The 16993-nt window shown below is 47.2% G+C and overlaps 1 protein-coding gene across 4 annotated transcripts; it reads right to left on the bottom strand.

Moving 5' to 3' along the window:
* Positions 1-21: 21 nt before the first annotated feature.
* On the bottom strand, positions 22-16115 carry CRAT (carnitine O-acetyltransferase). 4 transcript variants are annotated; one of them, XM_081339915.1, is made up of 14 exons: positions 15138-16115; positions 10411-10674; positions 9670-9788; positions 8139-8192; positions 7442-7607; positions 6357-6531; positions 6039-6217; positions 5484-5584; positions 5150-5269; positions 4944-5066; positions 4167-4302; positions 3430-3492; positions 2672-2809; positions 22-2124 (listed from the first exon to the last, which is right to left on the bottom strand). In XM_081339915.1, the coding sequence occupies exons 1-14, from the start codon at positions 15162-15164 to the stop codon at positions 1909-1911; spliced, it is 1881 nt and encodes a 626-aa protein (XP_081196041.1). In that variant the 5' UTR covers positions 15165-16115; the 3' UTR covers positions 22-1908. The 4 variants fall into 4 exon arrangements, with proteins under 4 accessions (XP_081196041.1, XP_081196040.1, XP_081196042.1 ...); XM_081339914.1 differs by lacking the exon at positions 15138-16115 and having other exon boundaries at positions 10411-10903; XM_081339916.1 differs by lacking the exon at positions 15138-16115 and having other exon boundaries at positions 2744-2809; positions 10411-10903.
* Between the last annotated feature and the right edge of the window lie 878 nt (positions 16116-16993).

The following is a 16993-nucleotide window of genomic DNA, read 5'->3' as shown; positions in this document are numbered from 1 at the left end:
GGTTCAAATCTACAACGGGACTGAAAAAAGGGGCTTGCACTTTGCAGCATCCACGTAAGCCGAGGACTGCATTCACTCAGGAAAGAAAGATCTGAACAACGTTCTTTTCCCGTCTTTTAATTGGGATATGTTTATTATATAGCTCCATGCCTCTGCCTTTTTCAGAGCAAGACATCTTGCCAAAAATCCGCGTCATACAATTTACAGTCCAATCACAAGCATTGGGCCAAAGTGCTACAAAACCAAACAAGCAAGAATTTGGCAATTCTTCGCTAAACAGTGCAAAATCTCTGTTGCATTAGGAGAATATTAGGACAGGCAACATTTTGGCTGCTTTAAGACCTTAAAACTTGCTTGACCAGCTTCCATAGGATTTTTCAGGAGTATTTTTTTTAAAAAAAACATTTCCCAGAATTCTTAGCTGGCACCATATTTGGGGCTCCTGGGATTCTTCCTATTTCAGGAGTGCCCGAATTAACCCATATGCTGAGCACGGAAACGCCAAAAATCAAAGACGAACCTGACAGGTTGAATTCAGACAACAGGAACGGTTGCTAGTACTCAAAACAAGGCTGAACCTGGCAAGCTTATGTTGTACGAATGTGGCACAAACAAAGGATGGGATCATCCTTGTCCTGTCTCTAATTCTCATTACTTTTACATATTTATTAAAAAAAACATTCTAAAGCGTTGTTTCTCAACCTTGGCAGCTGTAAGATAGATGGATTTCAACTCCCAGAATTCCCCTGGGTAATTCTGGGAATTGAAGTCCACCTATCTTACAGCTGCTAAGGTTGAGAAACACTGTTCTAAAAGCTGTATTCAAAATTACCCACCACATTTTTCTTTCAATGTACAGCACGTTAAAAACTTTAAAGCTAACCTATCAACTTACAACTTGTAAACCACTACATTTTATCCCTGGGAGCAGGCAATACAAGGCACTTCTGTGACTGAAGAGTTTCGGTTAATGCGCTTCCATCAAGTCGCCGGATCTCATGAACATCCTGGCAAATGCTGCCTGTGGGGAGTATTTCCCTCATCCTTCTGGAAGGAAGTCATCACCCAAATCTTAATTTGGCACTCTGAATTCTCTTACGACACGTTAGCCACCGAGCTGTGTTGGTAGCACAGCAGGGAAGGAAGGAAGGAGACACGGAAGAAGGAAGAAAGGAAAGGAATGTAAGGAAGAAAGGAAAAGAAAGAAAAAAAGAAAAGTAGCTGCATCTTGGTTTTCCCCCATCCTAGAAACTTAAAACACAATATTGGCATTTTCAAATGCTCCTCAGTACGACATCAACTCTAGCAAGACAACTCTGGACCAGTTTTGTCAGATCAAAGAATCCGCCATTGGTCCAGGTAACCCAGCAAGGTGGATGGGTTAACTAGGACTTGCATGAGGCCCAAATTGGACCCTGCGTGTGACAAGGGTTGTGAGCAAGTCAACAAAAAGGTATAATGATGGAGAAGGAGGAGAAAGGATGATAATGATGGAGAAGAAGAAGGAAGAAGGGGAAGCAAACTTTTATCATCGGACAATAAAATGGCTCTGTCATGAAACCCATCATACTGACGGAGGCTGTGAAACTGACTTGTATATTCACGCGGAGAACAAACATTGTGCAAAATCCCGGGCTCAAATTCTCAGGAGGCTTTGAACCAAGACCACCTCTTTCAACCCAGCATCCAACCAAGATTCCCTTCAGTTCAGGAGCCCCCTCCCCATTCTCCCTGCTCTTAAAGGCACAGACGGATGATCTCCCCTGTTGAGTGGTGGAGTTCATTTCCCTCCCGCAAACTCGGCGCAACAACAGAAAGCCTTTTGTCCTTCAGGGAGTCCAGGGTCAGGATAAAGCCCACCCAGATGACAGTTGAGCAGGTAGTTCGCCTCTCCAGGGCTTCCCCCTCTTAAAGTCTGGACTTGGGGGCGGACTGGAGCAGAAGCCGCATGTCCAGCAAGGCCTGTTCCAAGTAATGGGCCATCCGGGCAGCGTTGGTTTCGCTGCAGCTGTTGAAGGCTGAGACGGCAAAGTTGATGTGCTCCTCCATGGGGTTGTAGCAAACGCCGTAGCCGTCTGGCACCACCGGGCCAAAACACATCACACAGTCTGTCTTGGCGGGAACCTGCCGGGAGGACAATTTGGTCTAGTGGTTAAAGGCTAGAAACCAGGAGATGGTGAGTTCAAGTCCCAACTTAGGCATGAAAGTCAACTGGATGATCCTGGGCCAATCACTAGGAGACGGCGAGTGCTAGTTCCGCCTTGAGCACGAAAGCCGGCTGAGTAACTGGGTCAATCCCTCTCAGCCCAACCCACCTCACAGGGCTGTTGTAGTGGGGAAATGGGAGGAGGAAGTGTGTTGGATAGGCCTGCTGCCTCAAGTTATTTGTAAAAATAATAAAGGCAGGATACAAAATTAAAAGTAAATAAAGAAACACGGATGATTTAAATTGGGAGTCCTTCTCTCCCACCCCCTCAAGCCGGTGACCCCATGTACGACCATCACCACTTAAAACCATGATGGGCAAGCTCCATTATGGTCATAAGACAAGGAGCATCTGCAAACTTCCAAAAACCCACCACGAGGGATGGCTTGGAGGCCGTGCGTAAGCACCCGATAACGCCGAAAGACCCAACCCCCAAGGGCCCGATCCACGGCAACACCAGCTCACCTGGCTGGTGGAGAGGTTGAAGTGCATGGCCACAGCGTAGGCGGTGTCCATGAAGAGCTCAGGAATGCTCACCAGATCCTCGATCGCTTGAAGCTTCAGGCCCAAAAGATGACGATCAATCGCGTTTCCCCTTATGGCCTACGGGAAAGAGAGAGGAGCCCGCAAGGGAACGTCATCGCTGCTCAGGGGTCTGCCACTGAAAGGGACACTGTGAGGGCAAGGGAGGGGTCCCTTGGTGCTCTCTGAGCTTGGGAGTTTTCTTGCAGACGCATCATTATCGCCACTAGGGAACGCCATCAGTGCCCAATAAGAGTTAAGTTCCAGACCGATCAAGGTTTTGATGTCGTGGGTCTGTGGGGACGGCCTCGGGAAGAGCCGCAGACCGGACAACAAGGAGAGAAAAGGTCTCTCAGCCCACAGAAGGAAATGGGGGAAGAAAAGAGCGCCCCAGCTTTTCGGAAGGTGAAAAGGGGAGGAGGGGAAAGAGACTTTCAGGCTTTCAAGATTGACATTAACCTGCTTTGCTTGGAAATCTGGCCTGGTTAATTGACATTAACCTCCTTTGCGGAGGTTTTGCTTGGAAAGCTGGCCTGAACATCTGGCTGACCGGGCAAGAAAACACGGCAACGGTAACAAGAACTACAACAAAATGTCCCCACATTAAGTTATCAAACAACACAGCAAATTATAAATAATGTCGTACGTAATAAACCATATATTAGTAACTGTTATATACAATGTATAATAATAATACCCACCATGTCCGTATAGCTTCGGTGTGCTTGGGTGGCTCGTCTCAACAATTCTGCCTTCTGCTGATTCTAAGGAAGAAACAGCCGCAAAACGCAACCCTCAGAAAGATGGTGGAGATTTGCAAAATATTACAAGTGCAGGACATCTTCCAGTGTGTCAACAGATGGTTAGAAAGAGTGCAGAGAAGAGCAACAAAGATGATTAGGTGGCTGGAGGCTAAAACATGAACAGTTGCGGGAATTGGGTATGTCTAGTTTAATGAAGAGAAGGACGAGGGGGGACACGGTAGCCAATGTTCCAGTATCTCAGGGGTTGCCCCAAAGAAGAGGGAGTCAAGCTATTCTTCAAAGCGCCTGAAGGCAGGAAAAGAAGCAACGGATGGAAAGTAATGAACGAGAGAAGCAACCTGGAACTAAAGAAACTTCTGAACAGTGAGGACAATTAACCAGTGGAACAACCTGCCTCCAGAATCTGTGGATGCTCCAACACTGGAGGTTTTTAAGAAGAGACTGGGCAGCCACTTGTCTGAAATGGTATAAGGTCTCCTGCCTGAGCAGGAAGGGGTTGGACTAGAAGACCTCCAAGGTCCCTTCCAACTCTGTTATTCTGTTATCATCTGCAAGAGACGGTCTCTTCTCCCACCTAGCCATGCTTAGAAAAATGGACGTTCTCACCATTGAGAACTTCAAGGATTCCAGAAAACAGGCGTAGCGGATGAACACATGGATGCTGAGTAGCTTACCTGTATGTTGTTTGCAGTCATGGACTGTACAAACTTAAGCACGTCCACGGAGGTCGAGCGAATGGTGTCTGTCCTCCCGAGACGGAACATGCGGAGCGAGGCGCTCTCGTACGTGGAGCAAAGCTCCCCATACATCCTAAAAATGCAACAGGAAACAAAAGCAAACACGGGGAATATGAAATGTAGGCCTCCCCCACCATAACTTAAAACTGGCTTCCGAAAAGGGAAGGAGCAATTCATGGAAGGGGCCAGGGATCCGGGACTCTTGGCCTTGAGGGAGGTGGGCCACCTCTGAAGACATCTGCTGGGAGATTGGCGGGCTCTCTTGGGCAGCTGGTTAAGAATATAAGAAGGGCCCTGCTAGATTAGACTTGGATGTGTTCTTACAGTGGCCCACCAGCTGTTCAAGGAAATCCACCACTCCCACCAGATGCGAAGAGGAGGAGGAGGAGAAGGAGAAGGAGGGCAGGAAAAGAAGCAACAGATGGAAACTAATCAAGGAGAGAAGCAACCTAGAACTAAGAAATTTCCTGACAGAACTATTAATCAGTGGGACAACCTGCCTCCAGATGTTGTGGGTGCTCCATCACTGGAGGCTTTTATGAAGAGATTGAACAGTCATTTGTCTGGAATGGTATAGTGCTTCCTGCCTGAGCAGGGGTTGGACTAGAAGACCTCCAAGATCCCTTCTAGCCCGGTTATTCTATAACATAATAAATCCATCCAAGCCATTCAGATCACCAGACCTGGGAAAACCGAACCCAGCTCCCTATTCACCTGTAATAAGCCAACTGCAAAGCGATTTGAATAAAAGCATCCGGACTGATCTTCTCTGACTTGGGGAAATTTTTCCCAAACTGGTGGAATACGGTCACTTTGATATCCAGATCTTGCACCATGCTGCAGAAAAAGGACAGAAAACGGATCACACAAGGGCTCCTGAAGGATCCTTTACAACATACGCCCACGACTGAATTACTCACATGTTGAGATTCTGTTTGGCGTCTTCAATATCGTTCTTGATTTCCGGGGTGATATTAAACCGTAGTTTCTTTGGCATCGGTAATGGGATCATGGGGGATCTTACAAGCTCTGGCTTCTTTCTACCAAAAGCAGCAAGGATATAATTGAAACATAGCGGGGAAAATGGATTTTTTAAAGAAAGAGAATCAGGGATTCACGTGTTGAAAAGGCAGGGAACTATTGACTGAAGAGTGAATCTCTCCCAACAAAGACATGCTGGCTTATTCGAAGACCCTCCTGGATCGGTTGCCAGGAGAAAGAAAATAAAGCTGTCTCAAAGCCAAGCTGCCTTACGTGTACTCCACAATGTGATCCAGCAGAGCCACAATGGGGGGGCCCTCAGACGGAGCGTGTTCGTACACCAATCCGCAGGATCCATCTTCCGCCACGATAAACTGCAAGGAAAAATCCAGATGAAATTGGGCACAGGCGCCCAAATAAGGAATCGTGGTTTGTTGGCTCTGTTGCTGCAATACATGGCTTTTCTTTCTTTCTTGATATTTTACTCTTTTAGAATCATAGACTCCTAGGGCTATAAAGGATCTAACCCTCTCCTCAAGCTGGAGACCCTACGCCAAAGGTCCCCAACCGTGGCCACTTCATGACTTGTGGACTTCAACTCCCAGAATTCCTCAGCCAGCCATGCTGGGAGTTGAAGTCCACAAGTCATAAAGTGGCCAAGGTTGGGGACCCCTGCCCTACACCATTCCAGACAAAGGTCTGTCCAGTCTCTTCTTGAAAGCCTCCAGTGATGGAGCACCCACAATTTCCCCGTGTCTCCACAAAAATCTCACAACTCATCCCAAAGTTTTAGACAAGGTGGGGGCAGGTGTACCCTTGCCGAGTTACCTGGAGGGTTTTGTCAAACCAGCGGTTTCCACTATTCCAACGACTCCCTCCTCCATGCAACATCTGGGCAGCCACTCGGCTCTTATAAACATCGTCTGAGACCCGAGGAACCGAGGCGTCCAAGCAGACGGTGAAGATGCTCTTTTCAATCGTGCGCACCGATTCCTTGTTCGTCTTGTCTAGAAAGGGAGGAAACGCTCCATCAGCCGGGAAGACACCAACACACACAGCACAACAGTGCTGGAAGGGATTGTTCATGACAAGCAATTGACGGTAACCCATGTGGGGTCTCCCCGGGACTAAGGGGTGGGTGTTGACCTTTGATGAGGTTGTTGTAGGCTTTAGCCCAACTGTTGCGATGGTTGCTTGTCAAAATCCCGATGGGCTCCTTGTTGGTTTGAAGGGATGTGTTCCAAATCTTCTCCAGCTGGATAAAAATCTGATCGGTGGTCAGGGGGCTCCCGTCGCTGCTGTAAACATCCAGCTGAAAGAACTGGGGAAAAAGGAGAAACAAAGGGATCAAGTGGCAAATTGTTATTTACTACAGTTAAACGGCAAATAAATAGGCGACTTATTTGTATCTTGATTTTATTTATTTAAGGAGGGCAGGGGGAAGAATGTTACAAAAAAAGGCTATCTCCCCAAATCCTTTCCTCTCTGTATTCCTGTTGCTAGGCTTGTTCTGCTTTGAAAGTGCAGGGAGGTCTCAACTTGCAACCATTTGTTTAACGACCGAGGCATGTAGTGTTTTCCTGCAGTCATTTCGTGACCCAACTAGGTAACATCATCGGTGCTAGCAGGGAGTGGTGTGTTTGCTGTCTGTTTATATATAAGTGGTGGGGTGTGCGTGTGTTGTTTTCTTCTTGGTAGTTCTTTGATGGGGGTATTGTTCACTGCTTGATGGTTGGTCTGGTATTAAACCTGCTTATCTGGGTACTGATTGCTGGAAAGGTGGAGTTTTGCTTTTTTTTGTTTTCTTTTGGCTTTTCATTTGAACGATGGGTAGATGTGATTTATTCCATGTGCCCGTTGATGGTTGATTCCTTGAAGCGTCAGGCTTACAGGAGTTCATTTTTGGTCTAGGATGCTCAGTTTCCCAGTCGAAACTCTGTTTAATCTTATATAAACAGGGAACCACATTCTGTCAAACTGATGTTGTTTCCCAGTCGGATAAAGGAACATCTGTCTGATGACTAAAAGAATGAAACACCATAAAAGAACAAAGGATAAACTGGGGTGATGTTACCTGGCTGGGTCATAAAAAATCTGCAGGCAAACCACCAAACTCAGAGCTGCTCTACACAAACCGGGAGCAAGATCCACTTGCACTGATGATGTTACCTAGTTGGGTCGTGAAACACCTGCGAGAAACGAAAACCAAGTTCAAAGGGTCACCTGCCTACCTGAAAATTGTGAACCACGGTGATGTGGGTGGGCGATTTCTTCCCTTTGGCATAGTTCACCACCGAGTCGCGTTTGGGGCCCGGGATGCGGCAGGACGAGAGGATCTGGTAGTACTGGTTCATGCAAAGAGGCTTCCCACCGAGATATTCCACAGGTAGAGTTTCGCTGAGGGAAAAAAGGTGAGAGAGTAGCAGGAAACAAGGTGTCTAGTGAGACATGGCTGACGATCGTGTCGACGCTACAAACATCTGGAATTTGGAAACGCTTTTGAAAAGAGTTTGCTTGGGGCAGCTGCAAGGGGTGGGGAAAAGCACGGAAGAGGAAACAATAGGCTTCATTTTTTGGTTAAACCGGACTCTTCATCAGGGGTTAAGAGTCTGCAGGAATGGCCTAGGCAGACAGGAGGAAGAGCTGCAGGCCAGGCAGTGGGCACGACAGGGATGATAAAAATTCCAGCAACTGAGCTATCACATACATGTGGCAGCGGGGAGTGGGAGACGTCTTTCGTGTCTTACTAGCTGCAAGGTCTACAGGGATAGCAGAGCAACTCTCGGCAGTCCTCAGCTTACGACCACAACCGAGCCCAAAATTTCTGCCGCTAAGTGAGTTTTGCCCCATTTAATGACCTTCCTTGCCACGGAATGAACGCAAAGGACGTTAAGCCCCTCGGAGACCGAACAAGGCCTTCCAACTCACTTGTCAATCATCGTCTTGAAGTCCAGAGCCCCCTCGATCATCTTGGCTGCAAACCTGAAGGAGTCACAAGCAAAGAGGTCAGGAGGGCTTGGCGGGAGGCGAGGGGCTCTCTGGTTTCAGGCTGGGGTGGAGGAAGCCACCCAGCTCAGCTGCCCGATGTGACAACAGCCTGAGACTCTCTGCCAAATGGAACGGGGCTGTTTGGCTGAAATCTCCGCAGAGGTCAATGGGGACAAACGCTCCCAGGAAGAGGCTGCTACTGTAATATGATTACCATCATCGTTAGGACAGCGGTTTCCCAAAATTTGGGAACAGCTTGCCTCCGGTAGTTGCGGATGCTCCAACACTGGAGGTTTTCAAGGAAAGATTGGATTTGTCCAGAATTGTATGGAGTCTCCTGCTAGAAGACCTGCAGGGTCCCTTCCAACTCTGTTATTCTGTTAGTTAAGCCCAGTCTGCATGCAGTTTTGGAACTTTGGACCACTAGATTTCCCCCCGCCTGCCCAATGCTCCAGATATTTTTGCAACAGATGAGCTATTCCAAGCCGTGTAATTTATTTATTTTTTGTAACCTAGACAGGATTCTAACTTGTGAATTAAGATTTTATCCATCCCTATGGTATCCAAATATTTTTCCAGATTTTTTGACATGACACCTCTGGATCTCTCGAACTGCCACTCCCATCAACCCCAGTCAACGATTAAAGGCTGGAAGCGAGAGGCTGAGCTCCTTTCCCCCAGAAAAATGCCTGCCTGTTTGCAAAAAATGCCCTCAGTTTTTTTCTAGCCATGCCCAAGCAGCACCCTGCTGTCTGGGTGACCTTTCGCTGGGAGAGAGGGCCCGGCTAGGTGGTGTGTGGGTGTGTGTGTGTGTGTGTGTGTGTGTGCGTCCATCCCTGCTGCCAATTGGAGCCGGGCCTGTCAGAGAAGGGAAGAACGCTGCAGGGGAAGGAAAATTCCTTTTTGATGCCCTCACCGCTGGCTCTTTCCTTGCATTGGCTGGTATTTTTAAACGCAGTCCAGAAGGAGAGGAAAGGTGAAAGGGAGCTGGGGGGCTAGTGAGGGAAAGGTGACCCCCCTCCTCTGCAAAGGTCAAATATACCCCCCTTGCCCTTTTTTGGGGGGGGGGCGTTCTCAATCGGGCAGCCCAGAGAGGAAAGATAAAAATACTAGCAGCAGTTAGATGATTTGCAAACCAGCGGCATCCAAAATACATACTACGAGGAGGTTGCCTTCCACTCTGAAAGAAGAACCGGATTCGAAACGCCCTGGGTTCTACAAGCAGCAGCTTTCCACTGTACCGTCAAGCGACTGAAAGACTGTGCGGGCAGACCCCCATTTACCCACACTTCATTTAGTTGACCGCTCAAAGTTACAGGGCCTTCCGAAAAAGCGGCAAGGTGGGGGCCAACCTTATCTCAAGGACCCCCACACACCCCTTGGAAGGCCCTGCTTGAAAAACTGCAATTTTCCCCTCTGCAAGTGGACTTGGGCAGCAATGAGGTCCAAGCACAAAACTAAGGAGGCTCACCTTAGTTGACCTTGCCGATCCAGAAAATCCTGTTTGGGCAGCACCACGCCAGGACTGGAATGGATGACCACCGGCAGCCGATACTCCAGATATGCTGTTTTCAGCCACCAATCTGAAAGCTCGGTTGAGAAGGGAGAGCATGCAATGAGTGGCAGCACCGACGTATCGACAGAATATTTGTGGCTCAAGGGAGGCCTTGGGTGCCCTCTCAGCTGGGTGGTTTTCTTGCAGACGTTTCATGACCCAACTAGGGAACATCATCAGCGCTAGGAGTGGGATGTCAGGAGAGCAGCAGGAGGACTGTGTGGTCCTGGATGCTCTCTGAGCTTGGTGGTGTTACTAAGGTTTTACAAAGCAGTGCTAGAATTTCACATGATCTTGATCCTGTCCTTCCGACAATGCAGCCTAGGATTGTGTTGGCTTTTTGGGATGCCGCCGCACACGGCTGGCTCATATTTAGGTGACTGTCCACTAGGACGTCAAGGTCCCTCTCACAGTTACTGATCAGAAAGGATCTCTAAAACCCCAAAGGTGCTTATTCAAGAGGCAACTGGACTTTCTCGTTTGCCTTTGAAGACGTTTCGCTTCTCATCCTGGAAGCTTCTTCAGCTCTGAGCCAAAGGAGCTTCTTGGATGAGAAGCGAAACAAGGAAAAATCAAGGAAATTCAGTTGCCTCCCGAAAAAAGCACCTGTGGGACAACCCTGACCTGGATCCCCCCAGGGCCCGGGGTCCCACCTACCCAATTCTCGTTCTTCCGAGCTCTTCTCTCCAGCCCTTTCTGCAACCGCTCTCCGACGCCGCCTGGCTTCCGAAAATCCCGCACCAAATCTTTGGTGTGGCTGAGTTCCTCCTCGCTAATGATGGGCTCCAGCATTAACAGGTACCGATCCAAAGTCTGCTGCAGGGGAGGGACGGGCAGGTGGGGCAGGCCCTCCTGGTGGGTCAAGTAGCGACCTCGCAGCTTCCGTAACGCCACCGGCTTCAACCAGGTGGACGGCTTTGCCTGGAACAAGGAAAGTATGGAAGACAGAAGTCTGTATATACGTATATATATATATATATTTCTTATTTGTGGTCTGGTTTCTTCCTGGTTTCTCATTTTTGTCTTTTTTTTTCTTGTTTCTCATTTCAGGTTAGGGTTTGTTTTGTTCCTTTAACACACCGAACGTTTCCTAACCTATCGATGATGAAATAGTCTGACAACGTGCTGCAAAATCCATACTCAGCAGTTAAGGTGAGCAGGTCAAGAAATACTGAAGCTGGTCAGCACTCGTAGAAATGCAAAAAGAATTCAGAAACAACAGGATCATTTTGGTGCTAAGATTCTCTCTCCGGTAAATTTCACGTTTCCCGCATCACGTGGTAGGCGACCCTTTGGGCTTCACGCCCTGAGCAGCCTGAGGGCTGAGGGAGACTGCCAACTTCCACTTTGGATTCTGAAAAGCGGGCAGGCAAGGAAGAGATGCTACTTGCTCGCCTTTCAAAACACAAACGGTCTTAACAGAATGACAGAGTGGTAAGGGACCTCAGAGACCCCAGACCATTCCAGTGGCTGTCCAGTCTCTTCTTAAAAAACCTCCAGTGATGGAGCACCCACAACTTTTGGAGGCAACTGATTAATTGTTCTCACTCTCAGGAGATTTCTAGGTTGAATCTTCCCTTGATGACTTTCCATCTGTTGCTTCTTGTCCAGCCTTCAGGTGCTCTGGAGAACAGCTTGACCCCCCCACCCCCCTTCTTTGGGGCAGCCCCTTAGAACTGGGAAAGACGCAGATGCCACCCCAAGGCCTGTAGTTTTCAACCCAGATCATGGTTTCTTCTCAAATTCTTCAGATCGACCAGCTGATATAAGCCAAAATGTCCAGTTTGTATCTCACCACGATTTCTCCACAAAGGGGGCACAAAGCAATTCTCTCTGTTCTTCATGCCAACACTGTTTTTCCCTGCCACGTATCTGAAAGCCCCCCCAAATAATCCCCTAACAAAACAAGCCAACCTTTAAAAGATTTCTTGATATAATAGTAATCCCGCTTTGATGCTTATACATTTTACTTCCGGCTAATTATTTACTTTGGTAATTGATCAGCCAAAGCCTGGAGAAAGCCAACTAAAAGACAGGTACGAAAGTTTTGTTTTAAAGGCACCCTTCTCTAACGGGGGTCACTGCCTAATCCCAACTGAAATTAACAAGCAAAATTAATCCACAGTTGCAATTAGAAAAAAGCAATGCAATCAATATCCACCTTAATTTATTTATAGATGAACTACCTGTAGTAATAAAATTGGCACCAACCAGCCCTGTTATGTAATTTGACTAATCACACAAGCACACACAAGCACACACAAACACCCAAAGCCTTCCCAGGCATCTGAGGAAGTAAATTACAGTACCTACAAGCTCAAAACTAGGAGCTCGGTAGCCTCTTTGCTAACTATCAAATTTTATTACAATACAAGGCTTGTATTCTATTGTATTATGATTTATTGATTATTTACTAAATGTTTGTGCCGCCCATATCCCCTATTAAGGTGAAGCTGGACGGCTTACGAATTATAAAAAAGGCAAATAGAAAAAAAAATTAAAATTATACACGTTTAACTGTTAACAGATTGAACAGATTAATTTTAAACAAGATTAAAAACTACCCTACCCCATTTTAAATCCTATCTAGCCACCCTGTGCCAGTGTTTGAAGCCAGCTCCTCCTCACAAAATTTAATAAAATTAGTTTAATTGGGAGGGGGGGGGGGAAATCAGATTTTTTTTCTTTTTTTTTGCCACCACAGACCCAACCAGTTTTGCTTCTACGATCTCTCTCCAGATCAAGGTGCAATTTTTGAAAGCAAGGTTCAACCTGTTTCTGTTTGCCAACCTGACGCGGTGAACAACTTTGCAGTTTTTCCCCGGCAAACGATTTTTGAAACGGTGGGAAAACTGTTCAGCCTCTGGGCGTGTGATTCCTCCACTGTTTTTTTGTTGTTAATTTTGCCCTGTGCTTCTTTCACCAACTCGCTCTGCAGCTTCCTTGCTTGTCCGTGCAAGAAATAATCTCCTTTGATAGAGAGCGAGCCTCTATCAAAGGAGGAAGGGTCCCCTTGAGGACCTCCAGTCTGACCCTCTGCTCAGGGCAGCAACCCAGTGAAACCAACCGTGCCAGTTGGCTGCCTGGCTCCCCAAATCGCCACCTCACGGCTTTGATGCCCAGCAGCTCTCACCATTCGGGGGGCTTGAAATCGGTCGGAGTCCTCCTGCATGGCAATAAAAATGCCTGAAACGAAATCCATACACGGGAAGCGAATTTTCAGGAAGCAGAATCCCGGTTTCAGCATCCTCCTTAAAGCACACCCCTCATTAACTCAGGCCGGGACGCTTCTTAGCGCTTCGTGCCTCTCCAATGCCTAATTAGCAAAATTACTATTGCAAAAGTTTTCCAGGAACCTGGCCCTGTCAACGGGGTTGTGGAACGCAACTACTTTAGCTAAACACACATCAAATCCAACAAGATTGCTTCCACAGGCAATGCTTGACTTACAGCCGTCCGTTTAGTGCCAGATTGAGGCACTGGAAAAAAAAAGTGACTTTATGACCGTTTTTCACACCGTTGCAGCATCCCCCCCCATGGTCACGTGACCAAAAGGTGGATGCTTGACAACTGGCATGTACCCATGACTGTTGCAGTGTGCCGAGGTCACGTGATCCCCTTTTGAGACCTGATGAGCAAAGTCGAGGGGGAAGAAGCCAGATCCACTTAACAACCGTGTTTACTAACTTAACACCTGCAGTGACTCACTTAGCAACCGGGGCAAGGCAGGTCATAAAACGGGGCAAAGCTTGCTCAATAAATGTTTCGCTTAGAAATGTTGGGCTCAATTGCGGTCGCAAGCCGAGGACTGCCTCTGATCGAACTCTTGCAGTTTGCAAAGGGGGCCCATTAGGGTGGGGGTGGGTGGGTGGGGGTCTAACCAGCCCCTGAGCTTTCAAATTTTCCATTGCAAGTCTTGCCCTACACAGCTCCTCGAATTGTGATCCTTCCAAATGTGGGTGATGAGAAGCTTGACTTACGGTTGGTCTTGGCACTTAGGTACATTGATTGAAATTCAAGCACTTGGCAACTGACATGTACTTATGCCGGTTGCTCTGTCCTGGGGTCACAGGATCTCCATTTACGACTTTCCCTCCTAGCCAGCTCCTGACAAGCAGCGTCCATGGAGGAAAGCTGGGTTCGCTGAACCTCTGCACAATTCGCTTGACAAATGCAGCCATTTGCCTAACGGCCGTGGCATGAAGAATTATAAAAGCAGTTGTAGTCATGCGGTGCCTTGGTTAAGGATGAATGTCATGGCCCCTATTACTGTCGTAAACTGAGGACTATCGTCTCTGCAAGACATCGGTTGCACTAGTCGTGCTAATAAAGTTATTATGAGCAGAACGGTAATATGAGCGGAACGGTCCCAAAACTGACTCTGTCCAGTGGAAGGAGGAAGCTAATTAAGCACGCTCCACCTTCACGCTTTGTTCATTGAATAAAACAGCTCATTATTAAAGGGAGAAAGGAAGGCCAGCCAGTGCAAACTTTCAGGGCATTAAACCCGAGAGAGGTCAGTGGCATTTGCTTCCACTGATAGATAGAGTGCAGCCAAAACCAGACTTAGCACATAACTAAATAGAAATATTTATCTTACCAGGGAATCCATGCCAAAAACACTGAATCAGAAGGGCTGTTTTAGGACTAACTGTAAAACAGAATTCTTCCTTCAATTTTTGCTTCCCCTTTCACTAAATGAACCTAAGTCAGAGCCGCCTCTCCCCCCCCCTACTTGTTCCCAAACCGCTGCCAAAATTGTGATCCTGTTTTTTCTGTTGCGATTCTTTTTGTTATTTTTTGCTGAATAAAAAAGCAACTATTTTGTCCATCTGTTTCTTATTCCTGGATTCATAACTGGAACAACAACAACAACAACAACAAAAGCCCTGTCGGAAACAGCCCCCAAAGTGAGACGTTTCCCCTCTTTTATTTAAAGGGGGTGGAATGAAAAATCTCCTCCTCCGGAGTGGACAAGTCAAGATTGGACGCCCGTCCTTTTGCAAAGGAGAATATTCCGTCCCACCCAAAGGCTCACGGACCCCCTCTTGTCCTCCCCGCTCCAAAAAATAAAAAATGAAAATGAAAAAGGCCAGGATCCAAAGGGACCCAACCCAAACAGAGAGAACAGTGGTGCCAAGCAGGAAAAACCCAAAAAACACAAACACAATTTTGTTTTCCTCGCTGGACAATCTCTCAAGCGCAAAAGCGAAAGTCAACGGAGCCCATCAGTTTCCAAAGCCGGAGGGAGGCGGAGGGCTCTCCCTGCCCGCGATCCCCACCCCGCCCGCGCAGCAGCAGCAGCAGCAGCGCCCACTCAGGATCCCCCGGCCAGCCTGCGCTTCTCCAACCGGGCGCCCGCGCAATCCTTGCAAAGGACTCACCATGTTCCTGCCTAGGAAGGCGAGCATTGCGCCGGCGGAGAGTCGGGGCTTTTGCAAAACCCGCGCAAGGCCCTGCCCACCGAGCCAAGTCCGCGAGGGCAGCCGCGCTCCGGCCCAACCTGGAGGCTCTCGGCCCCGCCCGCGGCTGCTGCAACAAGAATTTGCAGCTGCTGGGGGGGGGGCGGGGGCGGAGTCCCAGACGCAACCATCTTTGGCCCGGGCATGCCATGGGAGGTCTCGCCATGCTTGGGAAGGGCAAGGTCCCCCCCCCTCCCGCCCGCGATGCCAAGGGATTGGAAGCAAGTTTAAGGCGCGGATGGGAGACCACTAGGAGATCTCCGGAAGATCAAAGTGGATCTTAGAAACCTTTGAAGTTTGGCTTGTGAAAGTTTAGAAGTGAGTCAGATTAGTTAGGAGCAAAGGAAGGAGGACGTTGGAAACCAGATCAGGTTATTTTCCTTTCCTCTTTCTTTTTCTTCTTTCGTTCTTTACCTTTTTTTCTTTTCCTCTTTTATTCTTTTCCTCTTTTATTCATTCACTTTTCCCTCCTCCTTTTCCTTTTATTCTGTCATTCTTTTCCTTTTTCTTCTTTTCCGTTTTCTTTTTCCTCTTTTATTCTTTCTTTTTTATTCTTTCTTATTTTTTCCCCCTTTTCCCTCTTTTCCCCCCCCCATACTTCCCCCCCCTCTATTTTTCTTCTTGCTGTTTTTGCCTGTTGCGCTAGGTCTGTTCCCTCTTTTTCTTCACGCGCACAAACCCTAACAAGGAAGAGCGACCGCATCCCCATCCTTGCTCTTAAGGATTCAGCTTTATTGGGCAAGAAATCTTTTGATGTCATCGGCAGCTCTTGGTTGATGCTGTACGGTACTATATTTAGCTTTGGATGCAAAAGTTAAACAGTCTCATGTTTATTAATACTGTCATTGCAAATCATAATTAATGCTGATGTAAATCTTTTTCCGCTTAGTCTTTAAGTCAGGTAAACAATAGAATGTTACATCATCTCTAGTCAGCGCCCTACAGATGCCGCTCAAACAAAACAACATAATATATTATTTATTATTTATTTATTTTATTTTTGGGACTTATATGCCACCCTATCTCCCGAATAGTACTTATATTATAGTACTTAAGTCATATAATATTCCAATAAATCAATTTTTTTAAAAAAAATGAGAGGGCAGGAATTGGCAAATCACTCAGTTAGACTGCCAAAGAATCTGAGTGGATCTTTTTAGGAGAGGATTAAGAAAACTTAGACAATGTTGTATAACATGCTAAGTCATCATTGACTAAAACGTTTTTCAACCTTGGTAATTTTAAAATGGGTGGACCTCAACTCCCAGAATTCCCCAGCAAGCATTCTTGCAAATCCACTCATCTTAAATCATATTGTCTGGTGATTTCCGGGATCCTAAATCATGCTGGTTGAGAAATTTTGGGAGATGAAACCACGCATCTTAAGGTTGCCAAGTTGCGAAAGGCTGCTCCAACTATAAAGCAAGGAGGGAGCAGGACGGTGGAAGCAAAGGATGGATGCATGCTTAAAGAGATCAGCATTCAGGGATGTGGATTATGTAATGCCCAAAAGGGACCTGGATCCAACAGGTGAATGAAAGCTAGCAAGGAAGGCAGCTCTTTTGTGGGTCAAAGATAAAAACCGCCTGAGCCATTGTCCTCAAGTCTATTTTGCAAGTTGCCAAAGTCCGCACCCTTGAAAGAATCAATATGACTCATTCATTAACCAAAGCCTGGCCACTCCAAATGGAATCAACCACAGGGCATAAACGATTTAAAGAGGCAATTGAGACAAACCCTGAGCATTTTTTTCCTGCAATGGCGATGTATATTGTCTT

Source organism: Vipera berus, assembly GCF_964194415.1.
Source record: "Vipera berus genome assembly, chromosome: 15".
In the NCBI taxonomy this organism is placed as follows: domain Eukaryota; kingdom Metazoa; phylum Chordata; class Lepidosauria; order Squamata; family Viperidae; genus Vipera; species Vipera berus.
This window is presented reverse-complemented; position numbering and strand designations above follow the sequence as displayed.

Bases quoted from the DNA above. Each gene is read 5' to 3' on its own strand.
- CRAT (XM_081339914.1), bottom strand. From the start codon at position 10,770: ATGAGAAACCAGGAAGAAACCAGACCACAAATAAGAAATATATATATA. The intron at 7,608-8,138 runs GTGAGTTGGAAG...TTTTTCCCTCAG, and splicing joins TTCAAGACGATGATTGACAA to CGAAACTCTACCTGTGGAAT. The intron at 6,532-7,441 runs GTAGGCAGGTGA...CTTTTTCCCCAG, and splicing joins CCGTGGTTCACAATTTTCAG to TTCTTTCAGCTGGATGTTTA.